The sequence below is a fragment of the Primulina huaijiensis genome, chromosome 9, assembly GCF_012295235.1.
Source record: "Primulina huaijiensis isolate GDHJ02 chromosome 9, ASM1229523v2, whole genome shotgun sequence".
NCBI classification, from domain to species: Eukaryota; Viridiplantae; Streptophyta; class Magnoliopsida; order Lamiales; family Gesneriaceae; genus Primulina; species Primulina huaijiensis.
In genome coordinates, this window is record NC_133314.1 from 13,190,425 (window position 1) to 13,218,421 (window position 27,997).

Consider the following 27,997-nt stretch of genomic DNA (forward strand, 5'->3'; position numbering starts at 1 on the left):
ATAGGTGGCATTGGCCACTATTTATAAGTTATCCGGGGTAGTCGTTATAGGATTTTGACAAGATTTCTCCAATATTTGTGCCGACTGTGGTATCTAAAGAAATTTTGAATTTTTTGTTATTTATTACTCTTAACCGCTGGAATCTCTTAAACCACACATGCGCCACTGCCCTCATGCATCAAAGGAAATAAGAAAATCCAAAGTGTTCACCACTCAACAGGTCAGCTACATAAAGGTTGTGGAGAGAATAAAAATGCTAACGTTAATTGTTGTATGCAACTTAGATGAAACTTGCTCGACCATATCCAGATCAACAAATCGTGACAAAACACAAATCATCTGCCATACACGAACTTTCCGCCTATGAATCTGCAAAAGAAGAAAAGCATAGCCAATGAAACAATGATCAGAAACCAAATTGACAACGGTGTCCATCAGCATGAAGCAATTAGTTTCAGAGGGTGAAGAAGCGTCTAAGCATTTAACGCAACCCTCTAATCATGTAATTGTTCACAAGATAATGGGCATCATAACAGTTTCCGTGGCATGTCTATATTACAGATGGTTATGGCCCAGATGTTCATATTTCACATCATTTTTATAGAATTCAAGGGACAGGTTATAAGTTTCGGTCAAAAAACAGAAGAAATTCAGCCGGAAATAAGAGATTAACAATCACTTGATAATTCATAAACCTTGCTGAGCGCTATGTTTTTTGGAGTCCACTAGGAGCAAGGTCTTAAGTGGGTGCAACTGCTGGTAGAAAAAGGAACTCACCGCACTATACTTCTTATACAACTCCTTAGAGATATCTTTATCACTTTCCTGTCAAAAAATGTATAATTTGTTTCAGGGTTACAATAAATTGATGCACTAGCACAAAAAAATCAAGCAAAAAAGAGGAAGAGGAAAGATGAAGTGAAGCAACTTAAGTAAACCTAGATATATTATAGTGCCAAGGTTGTTCTTAAACTCTAATCAAGGAGGGAAATGTAAATTCTTAAAATAGGACTTTCCATAACTTGGAAAAAATGGTAAACCAAACAAATTTCGAATCAAGTTAGCAAACTTGGCAGACATCATTAATACATCTGAATATTGGATTCATACACAAAACTAAGATGGGAGCATAGCATTAACTTCAGTTTTCGATAAAAAGATAAGCATCGTAACAATAACTAGGATTGGAGGATGTTTTCAAGAGCCTTTTAATGGAAAGGCCAAGTCCACAACATATCACCACACAAATAACAACCAAACGGTTCAAATGACTATGCATGTTTTCTTCTGTCCAGCTGTAATTTTCTTTCATTTTTTAGCAAAGAGATGGGATGGAAGAGAAGGCATGCAGTAAGGGTAAGAGAGGAAGAGGCAAGAAGAATAAGAATTTTAAAAACAGAAATTAATACCGCAAAATTAAGAAGTTCTAGCAAAAAAGATTTTCCAGATGCCATTGCAGCAAGGCTGTTTTCAATTTCTTCCGTCGTTTTGACCAAATCAGCCATGTCCGCCAGTTTTGAAAACAAAACAGCAACAGATACACGTGCATAAAGCTCCGTGTTAATGAATCCCTGGTTAGAGAAGCATCACAAATTTCACTAGAGATATCCAAGCAACCAATAAAAAAAAATTAGAAAACAGAATTTCATAGGATACAGAAAGACATATTGCCGTCTATTTCATGATCAGATTGAAACATGAGCTATGAAGTTAATAATCAGTGTTGTTCTATTGGAGAGATGTTAATCAGTCAACTGAAAATTATTAAAATAAACAAATTATCGCAAAAAAACAAATGAAATCTACCACAAGATGGGAACTTTACAACGGATGTGCTAAATCCCACAAGATGAAACTTGCAAAGGATGTGCTAGAGGTATCAATGTATTGCACTGCTTAAAACATGGTATACACTACAAAACCATCATTAATACACTCAGTTCTTAATTGTGTGTGATTTTGTGACATACTTCAGTTAAATCAGGGTCTAGGCTTCTTGACAGAACTGATACTTCAATTCTTGCATCATAATTTTGGGACAATTCAGCTTCGAAGTCCTCATCAAAAGCCACTGATATAAAAGAAATCAAACAGACGTTAGAAAAAAAAACATATGACACAGGTGGAAGCTCAAGCTATTTTATAAATATGTTGCTCATGCTGCACAAAACTAAATGAAACAGTTAAGCAGCAACAAATGATGTTGCAGTCAGAGCACTAACAAAAATACTGAGCGAACAAGAAGCGTACCAGAACCATATAAGGTTAGCAATTTCAGCTCTTTCATATAGTATTTTAAGGTATGAGGATATGCCAACCAAAGCCCAGCTAATTGTAACACAGCAAGCCGAATGGTTCGAGGACTTTTTGCGCCTTCCTCAAGAATTTTCTCGACAAACTGCAGAAAACTTTTCGCTGTTTCACATTAACATGTCCAAGAAGCTATTCAGGTACAAGATGAATAGAAAGGATACCACATACCCACTTTAATGGCCCAGGGGAACAGTCAAATTCATGCATTCTCTCATCAGCGAACACTGAATAATGTAGGACAGAAGATAACAGGGAAGCAATAGAAGCTACTCTCCTTTTGTTGCAGCTGACATGCAATATCCATGACGATCGAACCAAAAACCACATCATCTAAGAGGAAAAAATTTATCCCTAATGAATATCCTAACAGAATAACCATACTGTACAGGGAAAAAAGATAAACTGAAATTGGTAGAAAAAACTCTAAGCTTGATAATTTTCTGATTATATGATCCTGATTTCATAAAGCAGCCAAGCAGACACCACTGGTAGTATGTGCTTCAAGGTTGCTGGAAAAGAGAACTGCCCCAACATCATTTTCTTTTGATGTTATCTCCATTCTTCAACAAAGGAACTAACTACCAACATTCCGAAGGTTTTAATGCCTTCTTTATGAGTTTTAGACAAGATCTAAAATGAGGTCACATGAAGTTGGATAATAATATAGATCTACATCTATCGCACACAGCGCGTGTGCTATTGTTCGTTTTATGTTGAATCCTGATGGATTTAAGGAAAAATTATGTTTTAAGCACAGCATTTGGATGATAAGGAATTTTTTGAGAAAACATACTTACGAGAATGAAGTATGGATCTTTTATTGTATTCACTTCTTCTTTTTATTTTTTTCCGTCTCATCATAGAATTTGTAATAATTTTTTGGACTTTCTGTTGTATAGAAGTCTTAGAATTGAAAATAAGTCTACTTAACAGGTTCATGGGTTGGTCTAACTTGGATTAGACCCGCTGGGTTATAGGTGTGGGGGGAATCGAAATAGACGGGGCAGGTTTGGCCAAACCCAAGCCGTTGTCATCCCTAGTTTATAGTTCTCAAGATTTGGCCCTCCCAACCCATGGTGCTGTGTAAAGCATCCTACCGCTTAGGTGGGTTGATTTATCATTTGGAAACAAGTCATACTAATGCTAATGCAATTTAGGTTTCTATCTATAATGTAATTAGGTTTCTAATTCCATTGTTCTTATAGAACTATCAAGAAAACTCGTCCTCAAGTTTCTTTGGTGCAAAGAGAATTAGTCTAGCAAAAAGTATTCAAAAGATTTCTGAAGATGTTGAAGTGTTAGAGATGTTGATGTCACTTGGAGTCTTGGATGTTCAACTTTATGTGTTCTCTTTGGGGCCTAACATTGAAATATTAAATAAATTTATTATCATAAAATCAAATTAGTATTGACTTCTGTCAATTGGTACAGCTTCATCTGTAAAGAAGAAATCAGTTTGAACAAAATGATTAAATAATTTGGTTTTGACATTTCAGTATGATTTGAATCACATCGTTCTTCTATTTCTTTGGATGAAATAGACAATACAAACCAATGATTGATGTGGGATTGAACAAAGAAAATGATCTTATGTTGGATGATGACTTCCGAGCTTCTGGGTGGGTAAATATGCTTGTGGTTTTAAATCTCAAGATTTGTGTTTTTAAGAAATAAGGGAAACTATAGCAAAGACAACCAAGAAAACACACTCTTCATCTAAATTTGCTTTGGGTCATCTTATCGATGAAAAGATAGATATCAGTATTGATGAAACCAATAAAGATATAGAGGGATACAAATCTGAAACTTTTAGAAATGGTGATAATATAGTTGAGGAAAATTGAATGACGTTTTTTCACTTAATTATGCCAAGTATTTATTGATGAACTTTTGATTCACATAATTAATTCATAATTTGTGAAATTAATTTTTTTTTACTATATATTAAATTCATTTGTATATGCACATTTAAAAAATAATGCTTGGCACGCTTTGCTACGATAAAGCACACCTCGTCTTGCACCATGCACCAATGGTTCCACACCTTAGTACATCTCGTGCCGCATATAATTATGACTGATATACTTAAAGACACTGTGTTACCCTAAGTAATAAGAATATGGATCCCTCGCAAATTCTCCCAGCTAATTACAGCCATAATAAATACACAGTTTTCTTTATTTAGGGACCAAATTTTCCCACATGTTAATCACAAAAATGAAATTTACACCTTGTATAAAAACATATGTACAGAATATGGGAATTCTCATCGGGTAATCATAGATTTGTTAACTTTTTTAATAAAAGAATTTACGGTATTATAGATGGTCAATAATATCCTCATATTAATTTCAAATTACAATATCCTCATATTAATTTCAAATTAACATGAACTTTTTCTTTCCTTGTTATGCCAAGTATCATGAATAAATGCACTTAATGTATCCCTTTTTACATCAAAACCAAGAATTCTTACCCTCAATTCTCTATGTTCGGTATACAAACAGTATTGTATAAATAAATATTAATGACCTAAAACCTTGCAATACACTTTCACTTGCTGCTTATATTTCAAACCAACTCTTGACCAAATTTGCACTGGAAACCATCTCAATCAGGGAAGGCATTTCTTATGAACATGTTGACTAGAAGACGAACAATTTCTGCTCTAGGAGATCCTTAATAGGACAAATGATAAAACAAGAAAGCAGACCTTGATAGTGATGCTGTCGCAAGAGGTGGTCATGGGATTTGTTCTTCTCAAAGTTAAGAATTCCATGCATAGTTTGACTGATCTCAGCATGGGTAAAACAGAAAATTCTCCAGCATTTTCAAGGCTGCAAACTCATTCGTAACTAATTAGCAGAGGTCCAAAGATTCTACGCATGTAGCACATAAACAAATATTGTTTGCCCAAAAAAAGCCATTAGCACATATGGTTTTTTTTCAAATTCCAAATAATGGAATGTAAACTTAACTTTAATAAGTAGGATAATATGCACCAATAAAAGAAAATAATTCTTACTAGAACCTTGCATTGGAACAAAAGAAATACTCATGTTAAAGTATAATAAGAAATTTTGGAAATCAGGCAATACTCTCTTATGCCAAATTTTTCTACGACCTCAAACCTTTTAAAAATTTTATAGATGACCCCTCAACATTCAAAAACAAGTTGGATATCCTCGCCTGTCATTTGCAAACCACGTCCAAGTTGTTCCTTGAAAAAAGTTGTTAGCAAAATAACTAATCTGCAGAGGGACTATTTTTACAAGCAAAATCAACAACCATGTTTTCAGAACCATGTATAACAACTTGATAGCTTACCTTCCAACAAGATCATCAAAAATCTGTCTGACCATCGAGTCTGAGAAGTAAATTTTGCACCTCCTCATACAAACTCCATTACGAAGTGCAAACTTGGGCAGCGACAACAGAGATTCTAGACAGCTCCACTGTGTACAAACCATTACTTAGTACCCAGATCTCAAAAGCATAGCATAGATTCTCAATAACTAATAGGTCTATAGAAGAAGGTGAAACATGAGAGCAAAATAAAGAGATAGTACATATAATATTCAAAAATTACAAGCATAACAAACATAAATGAAAAGACACTTGATTTATCACCTTAGGGCCAAGACCACATGAAACACCAGAAGAAATGTCGACGCTAAAATGCACACGCCTCAACGGCATTCATAAGCAAAAAAAAACATATCTTTTGTCCTAGCACGTCATGCTCAAATGTTAAAATGTTCAAACACTGATCTATTTCATGGATTTATGACGTCTGCATAACTAATGCAAACTAAAGCATTTTTTTCCTATTTAATTGCAGTCCTGGAATAAAAGTTCCACTTTGGCATCAGCCCTTGCCTACTTACAAACTTTTAAGAATCCCGAACACACCAACAAATGCAACCTAGGCTTCTGACACATTCATAAATATAAATACCAGAAAAGTCCCAAAATCTTGTTGACCTGTTTCTTAGTGCAGATAACTTAAATGTGTGCTTCAATGCTAATAAGAAAATACTAACTCTCAAAAAACATCTAATAAGTCAAACAAACAACATGGAAAGTCGAACAAAAAAATTCTGCTCTACAGTGGTGGAGCGTGATCGTGGTTAGTTACTTTTGAGATATGATCTTGATCATGAAATGTTTTTGTTAGGAATTTAAAATTTCTGTATTTCAAATAAACGTGTATCAGATACCATGCCTTGTCTGTGCAAATGTTGCCAACATGCGAGAAAGGCAGAAAAGGTAATATAAATGCGGATCAAATACCATGCCTTGTCTGTGCAAATGTTGCTAGTAAAAGGGGTACTGCATGAGTAGCGAAATTGAAGCTAACTTTTAAAGAAAAACACACAGGAGGCTAAGCAGATATCAGAAGCAAATTATAAGATAAAAATAACAAGGGAAGAAACTTATTTCCCAGTCAGACAATACATTGAACCACTAATACGAGTGAAGACAAAGTAAAAGTGATGAAATTTTGGCCAATGAAGGGAGCCATGAAAAAGGAAGAGTAAGTAATCTTCTACTTTCTTGTAAATCGTATATGTCATAAACCTACAAGAACTCTAATTATATACAGACTTTTTTACCTTAATTACAGGTGCTATCCCTTAATCGTAGGCATGGCACAACGTTTAGCCCAAATAATTAGTTAACTTATTTAGGAAAATAAATTACAATATTTTAATTCTAAATTTCTAACAATATGGATATTACAGGACAGAATAAAGAAAGGATTATGCTAAAGGGTATTGATATTAAAGTCTCACAGTGCAGCAAAAGAGCAATTTTATAAATCCTAAGAAAAATATTTGAATCCAAGAAAGCCTGTTACTAAGTATTTAACATTTTCGAAATAGCAGACCCCAAGAATAAAAACAACAAATGCACATAATATAGATTGTCGAGGACTAATCAGTTATTGTATAGTTGCCTCACAAAATAGCACTGCCATTGACTACGAGTCATGCACAAACAACAATTAATAGATGTATTACCAAATGCCATAGACCAAACACAGATAAGAAGAATCACCTTCCAATTCATCAAAATTGTCCGCCGTGTCCGTGCCAATTTTCCCCCGTCAATAACACTGTTGATGTTATGGAGAAAAGTGCTGATAAATAAATCTAACAGAGGTTCATCATCTACTTCTGATAGAGATGAGTTACTATTTCTCAAAATAAGATCCAATGACAAAGGAGAAAACATTGTCACTAAATTCTTTAAAGCATAGGAACATGCTTCATAGGCAGCTGTGCATATTTCTGCTTCAACCTGATTTCAAAATGTGACAAAAAAATACAAACAGCACAACAATTTTAGGAAGTTTAAGATGAACTGAGATTTTTAACATGAGAGGTTATCACTTCTAACTATAGACAAAAATCTAGCGTACCTCTGATTTACATGCTGCAGATGTGATAATCTTCCAGCAAAAGCTCCAGAGCAATGTATGAGCAGAATCAAGTGAAATATTTGTTCTAAACTGTGCACACAACCTCAAGACAGATGCCAGAGACTTTACAGATGTTATCTGTCAATCCATAAGTAAATCAAAAATGAAAACCGGAATATCTCAGAGACGTGCATAATAAGAGCGGTGAATGCACTCGTGTAGTTATAAGAGTAGCTCAACAAGCAGCAGACCTCAAGATCGAAGCATCCAGAGCATTTAAATGAGGGGGAATATATATTAACAGTACGATATATGTGGGAAAATCGCCCCCCAATCAAAGAGGATTGTGTGTATAATTGTAATTATTTGGTCAATGTATATCCCAGATTGTGTGGGATTTAGATTAGAGTAAATATTCTCTATGGTTTAATCTTCCTTATTTAGATATTGTTTATGATATATATAAACCGTTGTAATCATCATTGTTGATGATGTAAGAGTTATGATTTTCTCTCTAAACTTTATAAATAGAAAATGATCATAGATGTCGAAGAAACATGATAACAATAAGAAAAAGCGAAAGAGGTTGTTGCAAAGATAATCTAAATGGACGCACAGCTTCCAAAACAGAAGTACATGAAGAACTTAACAACCGACGTTGACTTTGGCCCCCCAGCCTCCCTCTGACAGAGCCCGGAAGAGCCTTGCTCTTTGTCACCACAGGCGACCAGAAAATGGAACATGATGATTTGGTGAAAGAGACTAGTTCTTCCTGTGAATAATTGGCACAGTCAATATCAAAATTGTTATTTTAAGGTGATAAAGGAACCAAATCCAAGGAAAGATTCATACCAGAACCAACAACAATACAATGATGAACTTGTCAAAGATTTTTATTTCTTTCATAAAGTTAGGGTTGTCCAGCTTCCCGGGAAAGCCAAGATCACATATATTTCTATTCGAGACTTTAATGCGAGCAGAATTCTCCAGAATTACTTGAAGTTCCTCAATCAAGCTTGAAACAAGGATGAGAAATTTCACTTCCACCCACTCTACATGGTTCTTATTCTTGAAAATATCACCACCATAATCTAGAATAAACTGCATAAAAACAACAGCAAGAAATTCCAGAACATATAAGAACACCGGCATACACAGCTAGCCAACAGTAGTTTCAGATTCAATAAAATTGATTCCGGAAATGAGATAAAATAAATAAACTATCATTCCAGAGAAAATGAAAAACAACATCAATAGCTAATTTGCAAGATTTTGAGGCTCAGTAAACTGATTATGGAAATCATTTTAAATGTCAAGGTGGTGAAAAAACCAGAAACTGAAGTAATCGTTAGTGAAAATATTGTTGTACAATACAAGATCTGTAGAGTCATATATAGAAGAAATTAAGTGAAGAAAGGAAATAACAAATCCATTAAACTTCGGGATTTATGCAATTCTATTTACAAACAACGCCATCAAATACATCTAGAGTATCATGTATAATAATCTGCCTACTCATAATAAACTATATAGGTTGAATAATCAGAATCTATCCATAAGTTTTTCAAATGTCGGCTTTATCAATCTTTTTGTCAACATATCCGCAACTTGTGTTGAAGTAGGAACATACGTAAAGCATAGAATTCCTTTTTCTCAATCTTTTCTTTGATAAAGAGCTTATCGACTTCAACATTTTAGTCCTGCCATGGTTCATTGGATTGTAAAAACTGTCGATAGCATTCTTTTATCACGGTAATCATCTACCCCTTCAACCAACCTAGTTCTCTCTAACACATCTAATAACTCAGACAACTAAAAAAGCTCCTCATCTCTCACAGCCCTTCTAAAATGAAAATCCCAGGATTGAACAAAGTGTGATATAGGCAAATTGTGAACCGCGGATAACTGAAATAATGCAGAAAAAAATTCTTTAAAAGAAGAATCCCCCCACCACCTATCTTCCCAAAATCTAGCCTTCTTACCTCCTCTCACCTTAATCGAAACTAGCTGCTTAAAAATCGGATATAGTCGGGAAATAAACTTCCATGGGCACCTGAATGTGTCGTTTCTTGCTAAACCCGTATCCCACCCATTCTCTTGTAACCCATATTTACTTAAATTGATTTTCTTCCACAACGTCTCATTTTCCGCATAAAATCTCCACCACCGCTTCCCCAACATAGCTTTGTTTCTCAAAATAATACTTCCTACACCCAATCCTCCTTTTTCCTTAGGTTTTCACACATGTTCCCATGCAACCAAGTGACTATGTACATCTCCATCCGCTCCGTCCCATAAAAAGTTCCTTGAATTCTTCTCCATCAGTTCCGCTACACCTTTAGGCACCCTAAAAAGAGACATGTAATATATCGGGATTGCATTTAAAACCGATGTTATCAAGGTTAATATTCCCCTTCTTGACAAAAAAGCTTTTTTCCAACTTGCCAATTTTTTCGACATCTTAGACACAATGGGTCCCAGAACGATGCTTGTAACGGATTTCCACCTAAAGGCACTCCCAAATACTTAATAGGCCACATCTCCTTACCACATTCAATTTGTTGTGCTAACAGTTCAACTTCTTCTTGTTGACATTGGATTCCCAACAAAGCACTTTTCTCCCAATTGATTTTTAATCTAGACATTTCATAAAAAGATCTCACAACTTGCACCAAAAACCTGATATGCTCATCATTCCTCACAAAGAAAAGTGTATCGTCCGCAAACTGAATGTGAGATATCTCTATCATGTCTCTACCAACCTCAATCCCCCTTATAAAATTCTCTTCCTTGGCTTTACCAATCAATCTCCCCAACACATCCACTACCAAATTGAACAAAAAAAGAGACAACGGATCTCCTTGCCTCAGCCCTTTATACGCCTTAAATTTACCCCTTGGCCTCCCGTTACTCATAACAGAAAATGATACATTCGACACACATCCTTTGATCCATCTTCGCCATCTCCCTCCAACCCCCTTTTTTCATCGAAACAAAATCCAAGAAATCTCAATTCACATTGTCATAAGCCTTTTCGAAATACACCTTCAATAACCATCATTTCTTCTTCTTTCTCCTTCCCTCTTCGAGTGGTTCATTCGCTATAAGACCACAATCGAGTATTTGCCATCCCTCAACGAAAGCATTCTGAGATTCGGATATTGTCTCTGTTATCACATTTTTAATCCTTGCAGTTAAAACTTTTGCTATTATCTTATTATGCAAACTTGTTGTCAGGCTAATCGGTCTGAAATCCTTCACTTTGATCGATTCATTTTTCTTTCGTATCAAACAAATATATGTTTCGTTGGTTACACCATTTATGATTCCGCTCTGAAAGAACTCATCGAAAACCTTCATTATATCTCCTTTGACTATATCCCAGCACTCTTGAAAAAATACCAAAAAAAATACCAAAGTAAAGTCGTTGGCCCCCGGACTCTTACAACCATCACACTGAAAGACTGCTTTCTTGACCTCCTCTTCCGAGAACTGTTTTTCTAACTTTCGACTCAAATCCCCATCAACGGGCACCACTCCACTCCACTCCTTCAATACCCCAACATCTCGCATCTGGCAAACTATACAACTCTTTAAAGAACTGCAAGATAATGGAGACAATTTCATCCTCATCACTCGTAACCGATCCATCATCTCTTTCCAATTTGTTAATGGTAGCTTTACTCCTCCGTTGATTTAAAAGTGAGTGAAAAATTTTTGTATTGTGATCCCCATCTTTAATCCATTTGACCTTGCTTTTTTTATTATTGATTTGATTCTTTCGACATATCAACTCTTCTAACAACCATTTGGCTTCTTTTCTTTCATTCGATACTTCTTTCGATCCCCATCCGTCGCTCTCTAATTTATCCAGTCTGCTGATTTCACCTCTTAACTCTGCTGATTTCATTTCCACCGTCCCATAAACCTCTTCATTACATCTTCTAATGTCACCCTTCATTACCTTGAGTTCCATCATAAATCTATATCCCTCCCATCCTTGGATCTCAGCATTGTTCTACCACGATAGGGCCAATTTTTTAAAGCTTTTGTGCCTCAACCACACATTCTCGAATCTCAAAGGAGTCGGACCCCATTCGATTTTTTCCAAATCCAAGACCACTGGGAAATGATCAGAGATGACTCTTGGCAAGAGTATTTGTCTATAAAATGGATAAATTTCAGTCCATCCCGTCGTGAACGAGAATCTGTCTCATCTGCGACATAAGGGTGTTTCCCTTAAATTCGACCACGTGAACTTCCCATTCAATAAAGGTGGATCGCACAACTACAATTCCTGTATCAATGTATCAACAAAGCATGCTCGCAGTCCGTGATCGACTATTCTTTTTCTTTCTTAATGATCTGACAACATTAAAATCTCCTCCCAAACACCATCTACCTCCACATAAGACCCTCAATCCGGCCAGTTCATCCCAGAAGTTATTTCTCAATCTTGGTTTACAGGGACTATAGACCGCCGTAAACCACCAATCATTGTTATCGTCCTTTTGAATATGAACTGAAATCGAAAATTCCCCAATCAAGTTATCCTTAACTGAAATCATCCTTGGATCCCACATAATCAAAATTCCCCCTGACCGACCAACAGCAGGTAAACTAACCCACTCCACAAACAGTGATTTCCACCAACTGAAATCATCATTGTTGATTTGATGCCTCCATCTCTCAAATGACAAAGTAACTTCTTTCTTCAGAAAGCATTTCTTCAATCGCAAATAAAAAGAAGCATCATCTTCGTTGTTTGGCCACCATATTGCTTTGTTGGCTTGAAATGCAAATATTTCAATATTCGTCTGGACTGCCTTCCCAAGAGTCAGACATACCAATTCCCAAGACATATTGACACATTCCCTTGTGATGATGAAAGCTTTACTCCAATTCTTAACCATACATGATGGTAATTGATCATAAGTATCAGCTTCTGTATTCCCCGGATTAATGAGATTCGGACACAATTTTCCAAACTTTTGTGATTGTTCCATAGGCTTCCTTACTTCACTTATGTGCATTACATTATCCCTTCTTTTCATCATAAAATTGGACAAATTGTGTGCCACCCATTTCCAACCCCAATCAAATCGACTGCTCGGTATGATTTGCGCTGCCTCTTTCCCCTCCAGACAAATTTAGAGACTTCGAGATAGCTTCCTCGGCCATTGACAATTTTCTGCATAGATATTACTGCTTCTTTTCCACTGAATCTATTAAACTTAGAGCATGATTGTGGTGTGTTAATGTATTCCCACAATTTCAACAAGATCCAATGTAAACTTTCCAAATCCACTTCCAACACATAGCTCGCATTCTGGTCTTCTCTGTCACACACACTGCATGGCCCCTCCTACCCATGCTTATTAAAAACAACTTTTGTTCGATTTTAATCTCGCAATCTTTTTAGGAATGGTACCTGTGCATCCCTCGATTCATCGCGGTTGTCACAACACTACTTTCTTTCCTTCTTTAGAGTCAGATTGTAGCTGGGGGCAGAATATCAGAACGTGTCTAAGATTGTGGAGGATATTTTGTCCGTGTAATTTTGAAATCACGATTGGGTTGCAAGCGTGTCTAGGCAATCAGCTATTTGGTTCGACGGTGGGATAAAATGGGAAGTAAACAAGAAAAATAGACGGAAATGACTTCGGCTGTAAACAAAAAAAGCATCGTCGTATAATAAAAGTGAAGAAAATCAGTAATACAGAAGGGCTAGAGATGGTAGTAAGGATTCATAAATTTTCGTTGATAGCCAGTAATGGAAAACGGTAATCGGAGAAGAAGGATAGAAGAAATGTCAACCAACGACTATTACGAGCTGGAAGAAGAAGCATTATATCATCCTAAACGCAAATTCTGAAAAGAAAAAGAAGCGAAAGTTATGGCCGGAGATGACAATCGAAAGTCGAGGGTGATCGGTGATGGCCAGTGAAGGTGAGCGGTAGTCGGAGATGAACGGAGAAGGCAATGGTAGCCAGCGAAGGTCGCGAGCTATTGATGAATGCATTTTCAAATTTTTCTATAGAGAAAAACTTTTTCTCGATAAGATCTGACATATTGGGATCCACCGAATTGAAAATTGACCACCAAATCTACTTCAGATTAAATTATCTTGAGAAATCCAATTAGACGAATGATATTATAACACGTAGCAGATAAAATCGAGTACGGATCTTCTGAACTAATCCGGATACAGCCTATAAATAAAAGTTGATTTCATTTGTTTCCGACACCGCTTACCCACAGCTATTCTCGCTCGAGTTCTACCCATATACTTTCGATTTTCTAGCAAGTTTGTAGGGCAGTTTAGTGCGAGACACTTCAGAACTAGTGTTGACTCGAGCAGAGGTCGGTGAATCTGGACACACAGATCGATATGTCATAAGAGGACTGATGACGGACACAGGTATAATCCTTAAGCCTTAAATAGAGATTTAAGGATAATTAGAAAAGAACAATGAAGATGTTTAGTGATTTTAAATCTTACTAGATAATGATTTCAGTATGTTGGTATTTTCTAGGCTCGGAATAGTAAACTTTCTGTCAAATTGTTTTAGTGAGGTAAGTGATGTACTGACTGAGATATCTAAGCATAGTATACACACTTATATACTTCATATTTATCTGTTGCATGATACATTTTTTACTGCTTTGACATATTATGCATGACATAGAACGTTAGGCCAGATATCTTTTGAGATAAATCTTGTTTCTTGCGGTCGCTCAGCCTTGTTCTGTATTGTGGACGGTTGGGTATCGAGAGCTACAACGACCGACAGGACCCGCAGACTCTGATCACCCTGGACATTGTAGGCCTACTTCTTGATTATGAGTGTGGGATCCAAAACATGCTTACGGCAGATCAGTGACTACACACTCAGGCGTCTCTAGACTGAGCACGAGATTCTTGGCTTGATCCTTGATATCCGAGCATATTGCATTTCATATGTATCATATCAGTTTGTATACTCGTACATTCTCGTATTGAGTGATTGTCGTTCACATCCTCATTCAATGGGACATGTCTCAGGTTAGACGGTTCGGACAGCTAGGATAATGACTAGAGCAGTTGTGTTTTTGGTGGTGAGAGATATATTAGTTTGCCCACTAACCTCCGATAGCTTCTTTTATCGACTGTTGGACTATACTAATGCTTTCCAAGTTTTATATTTGGGTCCACAGAAGTATCAACTGGCTTGCACCCCAACATCCATGTTTCTTTCAACATATCCAACAGATAAAGAAATAGAGATTCCATGTTTTGATCCAGCCACTTCCATTCCCGGGAAATATTTCAACTTTACTAGGCCTTTCTTCTAGAACTCTTTTGAGAGTAAGCACTTTACTTGAGTGAGCTCTTCTTCATGGTTTCCAAAAATAACAATATCATCAACACATACGATGATAACAACAATCATGTTTTTGTTGGAGTGTTTGACAAACAGAGTGGGATCCGATTGGCACTGCATGTATCCACTTTCTTTCAAGACTTTAGTGAACCTATGAAACCAAGCTCAAGGAGATTGCTTCGGACCATAGAGAGAGATCCTCAACCTTCAGACTTTGTCGGCAATATCTTTGGACTCGAATCTTGAAGGTATACTCATGTAGATTTCTTCTTTCGAATCACCATTCAAGAAGACATTTTTGACACCAAGCTGATATAGGAGCCATTCTAAATTTCCAGCAATGGATAGGAGTACAAGGACCGTAATCAGCATCACTACAGGCACGAAGGTTTCTTGATAATCTATCCTATAGGTCTGAGTATAGCCGTTTGCTACAAGCCTTGCTTTAAATCTTTCAATGCTCTCATCAGCCTTACGGTTGATTGTGAAAATCCACTTGCAACCAACAGTTTGTTTCCCGGGTAAAAGTTGTGTGATCTTCCAAGTGTTGTTCTTTTCAAGGGCCATTATTTCATCAAAGACAGCAGCTCACCAGTTTGGACGTCGTAGAGCTTCAGTGATGCTTGATGGGATTTGTGTTGGATCTCGGTTTCTATGTGCCCAAACGCAGCGGAAGTTTAAAATTTTATTTTATTTTGACAATCAAAATCTGTTTATATTTGGGCACTCGTATGGTTTTATCATAAACATTCATAGGGCGTTGGAATTTCATACCTTAGGTGAATTAATCACATGGCTCCAACTATTCCGGGTTTAGCGGAGATAGCTCTTGATGAAATCCCTACGAACTTTCTTCAAAAGCTTGTTTCCTTCTAATCAGGTCCACGACTAGATGATTTATTCCTCTTCCAATTAGCACTAGAAAATATGGAAGAGATTTTGCGTAGGAGAAAATATTTGAGAGACGGCTCAAACTATTTAATTCAAGGTGGTCGAAATTCTTTTGAGAGGAGAGGAGAGGTTTTTAGAAAAATTATGAATGAATTCTTATCAACTCTAAGCCTAATACACATATATATAAGCTTAGGGCCCATTAATAAATTAATTACTTAATGAGCTTAATCAATTAATTATTCTAGTCCAACTAGTTTAATTAATTAATCTTTTAAAGTTCAATTAAAAACCTTAATAATTTGTATGTTGGTCTTGTACTCTTACAAGCCCATAATACATACACCCATTACATTTAATTTAAATCATTTATAAATTCAACATTTGAATTTATTATAGATTCAACTCCTTGAATTTTATTACCTCCAAAATTTAATATTCAATAAACTCAACTTTTGAGTTTAATAAATTAAATTCTCAAGTTTTATAAATTCAACACTTTGAATTTATTCTCTCCATATTTCATAAATTCAACTCCTTGAATTTACTATATCATAATATAAATTCAACATCTTGAATTTATTCTCTCAAAATTTAATTATCATAAATTCAACTCCTTAAACTTACTATAATATATAAATTCAACTACTTGAATTTATTCTCTCAACGGGAATAAATGATCCAGTACTTGTGTGACCCTCAATGGTTCAGGGATACAGCTAGCCGTGGGTTCACAACTCTTTGTGATTCAGAATAAGACTTATTCTTATTCGGGCTTACCCAGTTAGCCCCATTCTTTTCATCAACACCTTGATCAAGAATGTCAGAACTCATTTCTGATTGCACCCATCGGATCATGGTAAGAGCGTCTAGTAGCATCGCCCCATGATCCCCTAGGTATCGCTGATAGTGCCTACAAGAACCAGTCGATTAAGATTAACGTACAGTACGGTCCCTTCATCTCATATATCCCGATCGAATCTGCAACCATTGGTTCATCGAGGGTTGCATATTAATTCGATAACTATGTGACAACTATAATAGTGGCATCGCGTGTACTATTGGAGAACTCTTTCTCTAACGTACATCTCATACTCTGGCCAGAGATTCCATGCACTATTATTACATCAGATCACATAGGATATCCACACCCGTAGGTGAGCGGTGAATCCCCGACTACAATGCACTGGCTCCTATATGTGTCGCAACTATACCCAACCTCGCCACCTGATGACTCTCCTGGAGCCGGTAAACGAGTCAAAGCACAGCCCTAGCATATAGAGCCTCAGTGTTGTCCCGGGTCGTAAAGACTAATGGTGTACAATCATAACCACGGACTTATCCTCTCGATGAATGATAACCACTTGGAAAGTCCGAGGGAGGGTTGTTCAGTATAATCATCATATGACTACCCATCTGTATGTTTGGACATCTCTATGCCCTTACCAAGAAACGCAGTACACAACATCACAGATGCTAGTCTCGAGCTCGAGCGACCTTTATCCCTGTTTTAGGCGGCTGAATCGACTAGGAACGAATTTAGAATATGCAGTGTTTACAAATGAGTTTCAACATCGAATTACGATTCATTTGTATTAAAGCATAATCAAGGACTTTATCTATGCTGCTTGCATGGGTCTACAGATAAAGTATAACGAAACCATTAAAAAGTAAATTATATTAAAATAAAGATTGTTTATTACACTTGAGTCAATAAATTCCCCAGCCAACAGTTGGCTTACAGGGCATCTACTCTAACAATTTGTGCCTGGTCCAAACTCACAACAAAGGCTCGATATGCAGGAATAAAAGATCAAGAGAGACAAAGTTACATATGGGATGTTGAGTGCATGATCTAATTCCCTTTCTCAATGCAATGGGTCTATCATCAAGATCATCAATATTAGATAAGTCAGAGCTTGGTGTACCTTGATTGTTTTCCATTGGATCTGGGATTGGGGAAGTCTTCTTAATTTGCTGAACATCTGTGCAGTCCTGATGATCCCCAAGTTGAAGTGGTTTCCTTGCGAGAGTAAGCATGATCAAAAGGTAGAATATGATGTTCAGGATGTTGTTGTGAGTTATATGGTGGGATTGTGTGCATTGGATCAAGTATAGGATGTGTCTCGAGTTCAGAAGGTATGTTGAAAGGTATCATATTTTGAGGCTTACTCATAACATTCTCCCCCTTGACCGAGGAAGGTGGAAAGAAAATCTCAGCCTCACGGAAAGTGACATTCATGGAAGCATACAATTTCCAAGCGGAAAGGAGAATAGCACATATATCCTTTCTTATTAAGGGAATACCCTAGAAAAATACATTTGAGAGAACGCGGATCAAGCATGTCTGATGATGGGAATGAATGTGAACGAACCACAAAAGCCAAAGACACGCAAGGGAATGTTGTGGAGAAGATGGGAATTTGCGCGAACTATGCGGATTAGGGGTCTGGAACCTAAGGACTCTAGAAGATATCTGATTGATGAGGTAAGTGGCTGTGAGGACATCATCACCCTAGAAATGATGAGGGGCATTGTGGGTAAACAACAAGGACCGAGCCACCTCGAGGAGATGGCGGTTTTTACGTTCGACCACCTCATTTTGCTGAGGGATGTCAGTCAACGCAGAAACTTTGATGAACAATTCCCTCAAGTGGCTAGGTAATCTCCAAGACGGAGTTAAAGAAATCATGTGCTCGATCAGTGCGTAAGATTTGGATATTGGACGAGAATTGTTTGGATCATATCATGGATCATGTCGATTGAAACGCAGAAATAGGAGGACCGGAGTCACTTGAAGGTGGAGGCTTTGAGAGGGACTTCATATCAAAGAGGTACAAGCCCACACAACAATCAGCATTGCCAATCGTCCTCCGCGATGCTAGGTCGTGAAAATGAAATAATCAGTCGAAAATATGGTAGAGCAATTCAAATCCATATTCAAAACATTGACTGATATCAAATTGCAATGAAGTGCCGGAATGAACAACACATTGTGTAAACATAAATTCGAGGATAATCATCTGGAACCCCAACTCAGCATCCTCGTACAAGACCTATATGCGACCCGTACTAATTTAGGAACATGAAATGGGTTGTAAGAAGTGAAAATTTTCAACTGGCCAGACATAAGATCAGACGCACCCAAATCGATTATCCAATAAGTTGACAGATCATTATGTGATAGTAAAGCAAGGGCGATATCACCTTGAATGGCAGCCATGTAAGTACCATTAACAGGAGGTGATGATGGAGTCGATTGCTGTACAAACAATTGGTGAAGGACAGCAAGTTATTCCTTGGTGAAGGGCACTGATGCTGAAGTAGGCTGGTCAGAAACAGCAGCATCGTGTGCTTGGCGTTCTCGTGCGGGCTTCCAGTCGGGTGGTTTTCCATGTATCTTCTAGCAAGTGTCGATATTATGAGTAGGTTTCTTGCAAACGTCGCACCGAGGACGGTCTGAAATCTTTCGTTTAGTGGTATTTGAGGACTGCCCATTGCGGATTCCTTGAGCGGTAGAAGCATCACTGGAATTGGAGGGCAGTTGCTGGTGGAGTGTGAGGGCAGAACCTTCAAAGCTGTCGGACTTCAGAGAATGCGGCGTGCAAGCTAGGCAATGATTTGGTGCTAAGAATTCGACCCCTCACATCATACAGATTAGTATTTAAGCCCATCAAGAACTTGAAAACTCTTCTGTTTTCCACAATGGATTTGTATAGCTTCTCATCCATCGAGCACTTCCAATCATGCGCCTGAGACAAGTCGAATTTGCCAAAGGCGGGTAAGGGCAGTAAAATAATCTGTGACCCCGGAATCATCTTGTCACAAATCGTAAATGGCTGAGTCAATTGCAAATAGTCCTGTTTTCCCCAATCTCAGGTGTAACGGAATTAATCAACCACGACATGACCAGGTTGTTCTCAGCCTTCCACGCCTTGTACTTAGCATCGGTTGAATCAGGCTGTGACACCGAGCCATTGAGAAATCCTTCTTTGCCATATAAATATCAACACGAACTGCGATCATGGCAGAAAATTCCGGCCATTAAGCTTATGGCACGTGATGGAGTACGGAGACGAGTGGCCCAAGCCCTGGGTCGTGATCGCCAGAGAGGATGCAGCATCGGAGGATGAGGTCATTCCGTATTTCGTCATTGGCCTTGTCCGACTTCTGATACCATGTTAATATTGAGACTTGGATCTAAATCAATCACAAAAGCTAGCTAAAGGGGGGATTGTCCAAGTCTATATATGCAACTCCCAAGGATTTTATCCAACAAATGTGGGAAAATTAATACACCCATCACGCTCAGGAATGAAGATCTAGAACGTGAAGTTTACAAATGACCCAACTATGAGCAGAACGGGTGGCCCAACTATGGGCAGTTCAACACAACGGTGGAACCTGGGCCAGGACTAAAACATGGCGCTGATACCATGTAGATTGCGTTGGAGTATTAGAAGAGAAGAAAGAAGTTTGTTTTTTATTCTTTCATCAGTAAATGCCCTACCATAAATACAAAATATAAATGAAAGTATAACACCCTAATCTAATCTAACCAATGTTTAAAATACAAAGAATAAGATGACATCTTATCTAAAAAGACAAGTCATATGCTAACAAGATATCAGATCTTCAACGTAACTCATCCCTTCCAAGTATCAACAAAATACTTAATAAAATATGACATGCATTAAACATTTTCCTCAAAACTTTAGCATATAAAATATTTTTTCGTCACCTTAATTTTTTGAAGAATAACTCTACACATTTTCAAAAGAAAGACACCATCACATAAATAGTCAACTTTCTCCTCAATTGTTCCTAAAATCCTCAATTAAAAATCCTCGAAATATTTTATGAAGTGTGGTTCAGAAATTTGCTCCAGTCATCAGTCATAGTCGTTTGATCAAGCACACAAGGATTCAGGTTTGGCAGGGCACCGGGACCCGAAGGTCGACATCCGTAGCCTGTAATCAGTCAAGTTGGTAAAAGCACCCCGACCCGAAGGCCGACATCCAAAACTCGTAAACAGTCAAGTTGGCAAGGCACCTCGACCCAAAGGCCGGCATTCAAAGCCCGTAATATCAGTTGTAACTTTACCACAAATCATTAAAAATCTTTAAAAAATTTCATAAATAACTCGCGAACTTTGCTATGAAAATTTACCCTATATTCTCTTCTTTTTAATTTCAAAAACTCAAGCACAGCACCATGATTCCTTCCCAAAAATTCTTTTCGCCATCTCTCTTGTTTTATTTTTTAAGCTTAAGAAACTTGTAGCCTAACAAGTAAAAAAATTTCTTAAATTCTGTCCAGTTTCATCCCTCAACATTTTCATCAAAATAATAATTTCGACATGCCGGGGCGAAGAACGAATTCCCGGATCAGAGGTGGACAGCTCAGGCTACGACTGAGCCACGGCAGCTTGAAGGGTGCGCAGCACCTGCGCTCTCCCTCGCACTGCCAATCCTGGTCATGAGCCCCAAACCACAAGCCACCTCGATGTCCCGTGACTCCGCCTCCTCGATCTCGAACAGCCCCCTGTCCATGCACACTGCCTGCACCCAACAGACACGCAGCGTACGACTCCACCTTCACAAACACCGTAAGAAAATATTCAAACTCAAACACACCTGCACTTATATGTACAGAACAGCATGGACAGTTCTCCCCATCATGAACCAAAAACGTCCAGATGTGGCAACTTCCCCCCATGAAAAACACCAGATTTTTCGAAAAATATAACATCGTAAACATAATAAAATTTCATCGATATGTCAAGAAACAGAATGCCTTAAAATACAAATTTTAATAATTTGGCATATGCATTACGTGGATTGACCGACTTGAATAATGAAGACAAAACACAAATTTTTTCATTCTTCTCTGTCTTTCCAAGAAAATAAGATCCAACTCACAAAAACACATAGATGATAGAACAGTGCATTGTAGGACAAAAGAAGATTTATCATAGTTATTACTGTTTTATACATCAAACCTTGAGAATTGGGTCCAAGTGTTGATCTTCCACCACAACAAGAAAGAGAACTCGAGCCCAACGTTTTGCTTGAAACTCCCAAGATTTTAATTCTTCATCGTCATATGTAACAAGAGAATCTAAAGGGTGCTTATAACTTATAAAGTCTGGGGGAAATCCATTAATAGCCGTCAGGAGAGGCAAATTAGCACCACGAAGCCATTTTTTAACATCGTATCTCAAGTAACCTGAAATAGAAAATAAGAGCAAAAGATACATAAGATCTACCAACACAAATAACTATTACTGTTCAACGATAGTAAATACAGGAAAAATTCACAACCACCGTTTAAACCATACCACCAACATCAGTATATTCGCGAGGCAGACTTGCAATGAAGCGTAAAAGAATCTCGAGAGGAACATCGACTGCAGTCACCGCTGAAGACGCAGAAGCCAGAATCCTTTCACAAACTATAAGCCATAACAAGATCCGAATAGTAAGCTTTTCAATATTCATAATTTTTTACTTGGGAAAATTTTAATTAGTAAATAGAGACCTTTACTACGGTAATTAGGATTAAAATGTTGTTTACTACACTCAAGAATAAAGCGCAAAACATCCAATAAGTCAGCTCTATCATTTTGATAAAAATTTGGTGCGGATTCAGCCAGGACCTCGTCAGAGGAGGCACCATTAGATCGTTCAAATTCATGATTATTTTGGCACATAACTCCACTGGAAGCTGAAGCAATGCACTCTGCAAGGCACATCAAGCCAGCTCGCCCAAAAGAGTATAACTTTGGAGCAGATGCCAGGTGGACTAAGAATGAAATATGCTGCCTGTATTACATGATATTAATTATATCACACTTTTTGAGTCTGAAGTTTATAGTGCATATAACGCAACGAGAATTACAGGGATCAAACAATTTAACGCCAAAGGATTAGAACAGCCTAGAGAGAAGATAACCAAAATATAACCAAGAGGAACATTGTATTTATTATTATGCTTTTGGTTACAAGCTAACAGTTGAAATCCCGCAAACAAATGAGTCACATAGAAGAATAATTACCAAAAAGCATGTTATATCGCAGTAGCCTATAGAGAAGTCATTCAATATAAATATTTTTTTTCTTGTTTCCCTCTTTGCAAACCACGCCTTGATTGTTAATACAGAGAGGTATTTAAGAGTAGAGACAATTATTATTTTCTCCCTCAACCAACAACAGACAAGGGATAGTTATTTGGACTCCACAAATTATTAGGTGCACTCCATTTTCATTTCATAGTCGACAAACTACCCTTAAATTTAATAATTCCATAAGATCCTATGTATTTCCAGAACACTAATTAATCTTCAAGAATTTAAAATTCAATCATGAAAAAAAAACATTCTCATCGCATTTGACCATCCTGCAACATCTGTCATGATCCCCATAATTTTCTTGGTTATTTTCTGTTTTTTCGAATAAAAATAAACCTTTCTTTATATGCTGTACTTCTTTGCTCCTCTCAAGTAATTCTTGTGCATTTTTTAGCAAGGAAAAATTTTCAATCTCATAGTAAAATCAAAAATTCGACTCGGAAAAAGAAAAATAATAGTGTCTCTAAGAAGAAATAAGGACTCAACATCACAAGCCAACAAGAATAAATATTCCTTTTTTAGTTCCAAGAGCGAACAGTTTGATAAATGATATTATCCCACAGAAGCACACAGTGGATCCATAGATTCCTTAATTAGAAAAAGGTCCTCCATCAGAACAATGATATCTGCATTGCTAGCGTATTGATTCGCATATTGTCACCTAATGATTCTATTTCTCTAAAAGTATATCTCAGCTGGACAATATCAACACATACACAATGTTCAAAGTCAAGAAGTGAATAATCATGACTTATGCTGAAGAAACAAAGAATTATCATGTATTTACACCAAACCTCTCGTCCAAGACGCTGGCATATTCAAATAGAAATCTAGCTGCGGCTTTAATTGCCCGAGAGGAGTAGACTTCTTTTGAACCTGTTTCAGAAAAACATGTAGGCATATGGATTGTGTAACACCATTCATAGAAAACTGTAGATTACGATAAATCTGATGGGAATTTTAATTGATATCAATAAGTGGTATTGATGTGATAGGATATGATAATCTTGTAAATTTGGTAAGGATAATATTTTTTAATATTTGTTTCTCCTTAATAGTTGGGATTTAATATTTGTTTCTCCTTAATAGTTGGGATTTGATATGTATGTCCATTGTAACTATAAATTTATTTATTATTTTCAATTAAATATACAAATTTTCTCTCTCAATATTTTTCTCATGGTATCAGAGCACTAGGGTTTCAATACATCCTACACTAATATGTCTTCAACTTCATCCGTCTTTTCTGAAGAAACCATGCCAGAAAAAACTCTTGGGCCTGTCACTACTTTTTCCGGTAGTGACATTTCTTCAATCCAGATCACTACCCACAAATTCAATGGGCGTAATTACCTTCAGTGGGCTCAATCGGTAAAAATCGTTATTTGTGGGCGTGGGAAACTTGGTTACCTCACAGGGGAATTAAAGCCACCAACGCAATCTGACCCAACACATAAGAATTGGTTGGCTTAAAATTCCATTGTTCTTGCTTGGCTAATCAACACGATGGAGCCTGAAATCAGTCGGCGCTATCTATGGTTTCACACAGCCAAGGAAGTGTGGGACGCTGCTTGCCGGATGTACTCCGACCTTGGAAATGCATCCCAAATCCATGAGCTCCGATAAAAATTGAAAGATATGAAGCAAGGGGAAAAATCTGTAACGAAATATTTTTTAGACCTCCAAGATATTTGGCAAGAACAGGACCTGTTTCGTGATGATTCCTCGTCTTGTGCAGACTGCAGCATCAAGATCAGGATTAATCTTGAGAAAGAACGGGTCTTTGATTTTCTAGCTGAGCTTAATCGCAATCTTGATGATGTTCGTCGCCGGGTAGTTGCAAGAGACCCATTTCCATCTCCCGACAATGCCTTTGCGGAAGTTCGACGTGAAGAGATGCGAAGAAAAGTCATGTTTTCTGATGATTCACCAATCCCAACCAGCCAATTGGCAGCCCAAGGAAAAGAATGAACTGCATGGTTATCAAGCCCTATCTGTTAAAAAATCAATCTGGTAATCTTTTCTCGGCCCTCCGCTCTTATTCCATTGGTTCTTGGATTGTTGATTACGGGGCCTCTGACCATATTACTAGCGATTTTAATTTATTCCGCACTTATAAACCCTGTTCTGCTCATATTTCTGTGAAAATCGCTAATGGTTCAATGACTCCAGTTGCTGGTTTTGGTAGCATACCTTTTATCTAAGGATGTCATCCTAAAGTCAGTTTTCCATGTTCGTACCCTAACTTGCAATCTGATCTCAGTGACTAAATTCACACTTGACAATAATTGAATTGCTAAATTTGTTCCTTTGTCATGTCAATTTCTTTTTTTTTTTTTACGAAACTATAATTTACTAAAATATGAAGATGGATTACAAAGGATAGTAATCCTAAGAACTAGATTACAATAATAGAAGAAAAAAAATCTCTAAGCTTAAATCAGCAGCAAACAAACTTCCAATCCCTAACCACATCCGCAATAACTAAATGTTTATACTCCGGCAGAAGTGTTATCCAAGTCGCGACCCTGAATTTGATCTTTGCCCATACGTCGTCCACAGACTCTGCCGAATCCGCAAATATTCTGCTGTTCCTCTATAACCAAAGTGACCAAAAGATGTCGTGAACAACCAAAAACCAGAAGCTATAGTTCTTTCTACTGTGTGTGAGAAAAGTCTCTATGATAAATAAGTCTCGGGCCTTCCTTCGAAAGGTCCATTCGAAACGAAGCTCTTGCAGTACTCTTGTCCAAATAGCACGTGAAAGAGAACAATGCAGCAGAATATGGTCCTGGTTCTCTTCATGTTTCCTGCATAGATTACACAATTGCGGGCATAATGCGCAAGTGGCCCACTTTTTTTGCAAAAAATCGCTAGTTGGTAGTTTCCCCAACGCCACTATCCACGAGAAAACTTGAACCTTGTACGGGATTGATATTTTCCAGATATTCATGTGGTAAGGAAATATAGGGAAAGCTGTAACAGGGAAAAAAGAAGAGTAGAAAGACCGAACAGGAAAAAAACCCCAATGGATCCCCCAACCTCACTCTAAAATCATCCGTAGCCCTTTCCAACCTAACCGTGTCCAAGATCCCTAAAAGATCGCTGAACTCTTCTAATTCTACCTCATTTAACGCTCTCCTGAAACGCACATCCCAGTGAAAAATATTATTATTGACTCCAGTATCAGTTAGATCTAAAAAGTAGGAGATCGGTTTGTTAATGGATGTGGAGATTAGAAACAGAGATGGAAATCGATCTTTGAACGACAAAACACCGCCCCCCCAAATATCTTTCCAAAATCAAATAATATTCCCCCTTTAAGAACCGCCCTAATCAATAGATGAAAAGTCGAGTAAGACCGAGAAATAAACTTCCAGGGGCTTTTAAAGGTCGTGTTCCTCGCCATCCTCACATCCCAGCCGTTGTCATTTAATCCATAAATACTCTTAATAACTCTTTTCCACAATGAATCTTTTTCCACCGAGCATATCCACCACCACTTCCCAAGTGCCTTGTTCGTCAAGCAAATATTCCCAAACCCCAGTCCTCCCCTGTCCTTTGGCTTACAGACTTGCTTCCACCCAACTAAAGGGCAATGAGTCTCTCCATCTGCTCCGTCCCACAAGAAATCCCTCATCAATTTTTCCATTTTTTCGCCACCCTAATTGGCACTCTGAAGAGAGACATGTAGTAAGTCGGCATTGCACCTAACACAACCTTAATCAAAGTAAGACGACCTCCCCTTGAGAGAAAAGACCACTTCCAACTTGCAAGCTTCTTTGCCATTTTTGATAATACGGGCTCCCAAAATTCAGCAGACTTAGGGTCACCTCCCAACGGAGCCCCAAGGTACTTGATCGGCCAATTCTTTCTTTTGCACCCAATTACTCATGCCATACCCTCAGCTTCCTCTTCCAACACATTTAATCCCAAGACAACACTTTTTTCCAAATTGATTTTCAAACCGACTTAAGAGAGAAGAAGTTGAGAATTTCCAATGGTGCCATTAAATGCCTTTCTGACTGGACAAAAAACGTGTCGTCTGCGAATTGGATATGTGATATTTCGATTTTGTCTCTCCCCACTACCAAACCTCTTCATTCACTGTCTTGGCCTTATCAACCAACCGACCCAACCCATCAATCACAAGGTTAAAGAGGAAAAAAGAAAGTGGATCCCCTTGTCGAATGCCTCTCTCCCCCTGAAATTTTCCTCGCGGTCTACCGTTGATGAATATCGAAAGGCAGTGCTAGGATTCACAATGGTCTTTACTACCTAGAGATTCCTCAAGATTGTCCTCCAACTCGAGTGTCTCACGTTGTTTCTCTCTTTGATTCTAGTATTAGGACAATAATGTTATGGCATCATAGAGTTGGCCATCCTTGTTTCTCATATCTCAAAAAATTGTTTCCATCTTTATTCAATAATAGAAGTCCTGATTTGCTTCAGTGTGATATTTATCATTTAGCTAAGCACACTCGAAATTTTTTTCCTTCAAAAACATATACACCAACCGCTCCATTTTCTCTTATTCATAGTGATCTTTTGGGTCTTTCACCAAGTGCTACGTCAAATGGCAAAAAATGGTTCCTCACTTTCATTGATGACCATACTCGACTCACATGGGTGTATCTTATCAATAATAAATCTGAAACAAGCAAAATTTTCAAAGATTTCCACAGAATGATTCAAACTCAATTTCATACCCATATTCAAACTCTTAGAACCGACAATGGTAAAGAATATTTCAATACCATTCTAGGTGATTATCTGTTGGATAATGGGATTCTTCATCAAAGCTCTTGTGTTGATACTCCTGAACAAAATGGCGTATCCGAAAGAAAGAACCGTCATTTGTTAGAAGTCGCACGT

The 27,997-nt window shown here is 37.5% G+C and overlaps 1 protein-coding gene across 1 annotated transcript in view; it reads right to left on the reverse strand.

The window, feature by feature from the left end:
- LOC140984440 (uncharacterized) overlaps positions 1-27,997 on the reverse strand; it is a 63,881-nt gene that overhangs the window by 22,409 nt on the left and 13,475 nt on the right. The window contains exons 9-24 of the mRNA XM_073451855.1: positions 23,917-23,998; positions 22,534-22,817; positions 22,334-22,447; positions 21,995-22,221; positions 8,591-8,839; positions 8,355-8,510; positions 7,739-7,876; positions 7,375-7,617; positions 5,641-5,768; positions 5,027-5,150; positions 2,482-2,643; positions 2,251-2,398; positions 1,971-2,071; positions 1,410-1,571; positions 778-825; positions 262-369 (exon numbers count right to left, since the gene is read on the reverse strand). Coding sequence (XP_073307956.1) covers positions 262-369; positions 778-825; positions 1,410-1,571; positions 1,971-2,071; positions 2,251-2,398; positions 2,482-2,643; positions 5,027-5,150; positions 5,641-5,768; positions 7,375-7,617; positions 7,739-7,876; positions 8,355-8,510; positions 8,591-8,839; positions 21,995-22,221; positions 22,334-22,447; positions 22,534-22,817; positions 23,917-23,998 — 2,474 coding nt within the window. The remainder of the gene's footprint in view (positions 1-261; positions 370-777; positions 826-1,409; positions 1,572-1,970; positions 2,072-2,250; positions 2,399-2,481; positions 2,644-5,026; positions 5,151-5,640; positions 5,769-7,374; positions 7,618-7,738; positions 7,877-8,354; positions 8,511-8,590; positions 8,840-21,994; positions 22,222-22,333; positions 22,448-22,533; positions 22,818-23,916; positions 23,999-27,997) is intronic.